The sequence below is a fragment of the Gekko japonicus genome, unplaced genomic scaffold (assembly GCF_001447785.1).
Source record: "Gekko japonicus isolate JY-2015 unplaced genomic scaffold, Gekko_japonicus_V1.1 scaffold881, whole genome shotgun sequence".
Taxonomy (NCBI): domain Eukaryota; kingdom Metazoa; phylum Chordata; class Lepidosauria; order Squamata; family Gekkonidae; genus Gekko; species Gekko japonicus.
Window position 1 is genome coordinate 364107 of NW_015168675.1, and position 3200 is coordinate 367306.

Consider the following 3200-nt stretch of genomic DNA (forward strand, 5'->3'; position numbering starts at 1 on the left):
GTAAGTCCCTGAGGGTCTCTTCCCCAAATCTCTTTCTTTGCCTCAGCTTCTTCAGGTTGGCAACCCTAGCCTCAAGGCAATGAAGCTGCTCCCTGAGACCCATGAGCTCCATGCAGCAAGCCCACACCCACGATTTATACCCAGTGGGTAGATAATTGTGAATGTGGCACTCTCTGCTAAACACTAGGTAGCCCCTGCTCCTCCGTTGGTTTTCTACCTTCTTAACTATTTAGTGGTTTAAAGGTATCTAGATCATAGAACACAGAAAAGTTTTGTTAGAGGTGCACCAATGTACCACCTGGGCACAGTAGGATTTGGGGAGGGGAAGGGTCAGCCGGAGCCACCAGACCCTCCCACACCTGCCTCGGCATGCCTCCCAACCCACCTCTGCCTGCTGCCTGGCTTCCTGGGGGGTGGCGGTGCTGCAGGAGGACCTGCCTGAGGAGGAGGAGGCACAGTCAAGCAGCTACACCCAGCACTGCAGTGCTGCTTTGTTGCCTGCTGCTGCCTGGATGTGATGCAGCAGTGGGATGCTGGTGAGCAGCGAGGCAGCCCTGGCCCTGCGCAGTGCCCCATCATGCTCATCTCCATCCCTGCTGCCCTCCTTCCGGCTGCAGGCAGGCAGCATGGCATGAAGCGTGGGGAGGGTCAACCTGTGGCTACTGGGGGAACTTCACAGGCTGGCCCCTCGCCCCTGTTCCTCCGGCCAGCAGGGGGACTCCCTGTGCCCCTTCACCTCCTCCTTCCTCTGCTGGCCGGCAGGACCATGGCCCCTGCACTTTGCCTGCAGTCACCCAGGGCTCTACCTGCACCACCTCTCTCCATCTGCCCAAGCGGGCCCTACTTGGCAATTGTGTCAGTGGCAAGCCGAGTGTGGGCCGAGAAATGCTTCCCCTCCATTGGCAAGCCAGGCAGGCGCTTCAGAGGGGGAAGGGGGAGGCATGGCTGTTTGGAGAGGGTGCCAGATACTTGTGCTCTAGAGTGATGCATGGTCCCCAGGTGTGACGCCCAGGCTAAGAGCCACAGGCCAAGAGCCCTTGGAGGAGCCTTACAGTTCAGAGGCCCACATCCCCTGCCTCCCAGCAGCAACCGCAGAGGGTGGTGCTTGTTCAACAAGCAACAGACTCGACAAGGACCCAAATGGACCCAGACAAAAACACCCTTCTCCAGAAGGCTGCAAGCACCCACTCACCCTCAAACTCTGTATAATGTACTGGGTTCGGACACGAGGTAGTGAAATCAGCTCATGAGTTTATTGTAATTCTGCTCGGATACACACAATGAGAGCAGGACTGGTGGTCTGCTTAAATCCCCATTCTAAACCACACCCAAGCACACACCCACACCCATGATAGGATTATTTACAGTGCACCCCAAATCCCATAGGTTAACTCTCAGATCCTGACTACTCGATAGTTGCGTTTTAGGATCCGTGTGGTCTGTTGTCTTGAGAGCGAAGCTTAGGCCGCTCGCATGTCCACGTGTGGATCCGACCCCATGCGTGGTCTATGTAAGAACACAACACTCTGTCCAATTTGGTGTAGTGGTTAAGTGCACGGACTTTAATCTGGGAGAACCGGGTTTGATTCCCCACTCCTCCACTTGCACCTGCTGATGTGACCTTGGCCCCGTCACAAGCTCTGGCACAGCTGTCCTTGAAAAAGAGCAGTTTCTGTCAAGAGCTCTCTCAGCCCCACCTACCTCACAGGGTGTCTGTTGTGGGGAGGGGAAGGGAAAGGAGTTTGTAAGCCGCTCTGAGACTCCTTTGGGTAGTGAAGGGCGGGGTATAAATCCAATCTCTTCTTCTTCTTCTTCTTCCCTCACAAAGTAACCTCAGTTAATGCTCCCCAGTAATTTAGCAGTTCAGGAAAGACAAAAAAAGAGGCAAACCCTCACCTTCTCAGCATCTCTTTCCTGGGTTCTGTCTCCCAGCCCAGCTGGTTCATCTTGTATTCTGTTTGTTATATTGCTTGGGCATCATATTTATTCAGGTTTGTTTGATGTTATTGCTGTTAGAATGTGTTTTAGTAAAACAGACATTGTTTTTAGTGATGTTATCCTTTTTAACTGTTGGTTTTTGTTATGTATTATTGCTACAAGATGCCTCATGTGCAGTTTGCAGTAGGGATAAAACATATTAAATCAACATGTATCAAGTACATTAAATAAATAATGTTCACATACCATTGATGTAACATAGTTAGAATCGTATCGTTTTCCAGTTTGTTCAACTGGAATATAGTGTGTTTAATATCTTTTGTCTCCTTGTGCAGCCAGTATGAGAACTTCTAACAGATTTTTCTAACTGACTGTCCTGTTGTATACTAAGTTAGCATCCTTTGACTTTTGTGTATTGTATGCTCTTTCAGTTATGCAGAAATTTAAGTTTTCTTTATTTAAATATTCTTTATAGAAGATTATTTTTAGGTTTATTAAATTTCCCTTCGTATATGGTATAACCTTCACAATGTTAATTTGCTTGTTTCATACATGGATAATGCTGAAATTTCATACCCATAATTTTGTTCTGTTTTTATCTTAGCATATTACTTCCATCTCCATTTTCCTTCATGCCTTTGTTTTTTCAGACCCCCTGCTACACGTTTCTTCATCACTGTTTTTCCACAGCCAATTATTCTGAGTCCTGGGATGTCCTTAACTCTGCCTATCATCTTCAGACCTTTGGAAAAGGTATGCCAGGGATGTACTGCCTTCCTTTCTAACACCACCAATATAGCTGTGTATAGGAACAGCATTCCCACCAAATAGAGGGGAGGATTCACCCACCAGATAGAGGGGGTGAAAGTGATGTGTTTGCCCCAGCTGAAACTTGTGGCACTATGTACCCTGCTGTTTCCTTAGAATTATATTTGGATTAGTGTCACAGATGTGCAAACTCAAGTTAGGACTCTCCTTACTTCCTAACTAGAAGGAAACCAGTTTTAGAAAAGAGAGGTTGTAACTTGTTGGGCACAGCCAAAACAGTAGTGCAGTGTCAGTAGTCTGTATCATTCACAACACTGTCAAGGCTAGATGACAGCCACACAAACCTCTCTAGAAAAGATAGAGTAATAACATTATGCAGCAGATCTTCAAAATGTTGCAGTGAATGAACTGACAGTCATCTGTTTACTGAGTGGAGTGCATGAATGTGAAGTTCCTGCTTTATGTACGTGGAAGCCCTCTGAATGTCCTTTTCA

General features: G+C 47.7%; 1 protein-coding gene across 1 annotated transcript in view; it reads left to right on the plus strand.

Annotated features, from left to right (window-relative positions):
- The first annotated feature begins 2634 nt into the window (after positions 1-2634).
- Positions 2635-3200, plus strand: part of CFAP65 (cilia and flagella associated protein 65) — a 72215-nt gene continuing 71649 nt past the window's right edge. Inside the window, exon 1 of the mRNA XM_015415366.1 lies at positions 2635-2691. Coding sequence (XP_015270852.1) covers positions 2650-2691 — 42 coding nt within the window. The 5' untranslated portion in view covers positions 2635-2649. The remainder of the gene's footprint in view (positions 2692-3200) is intronic.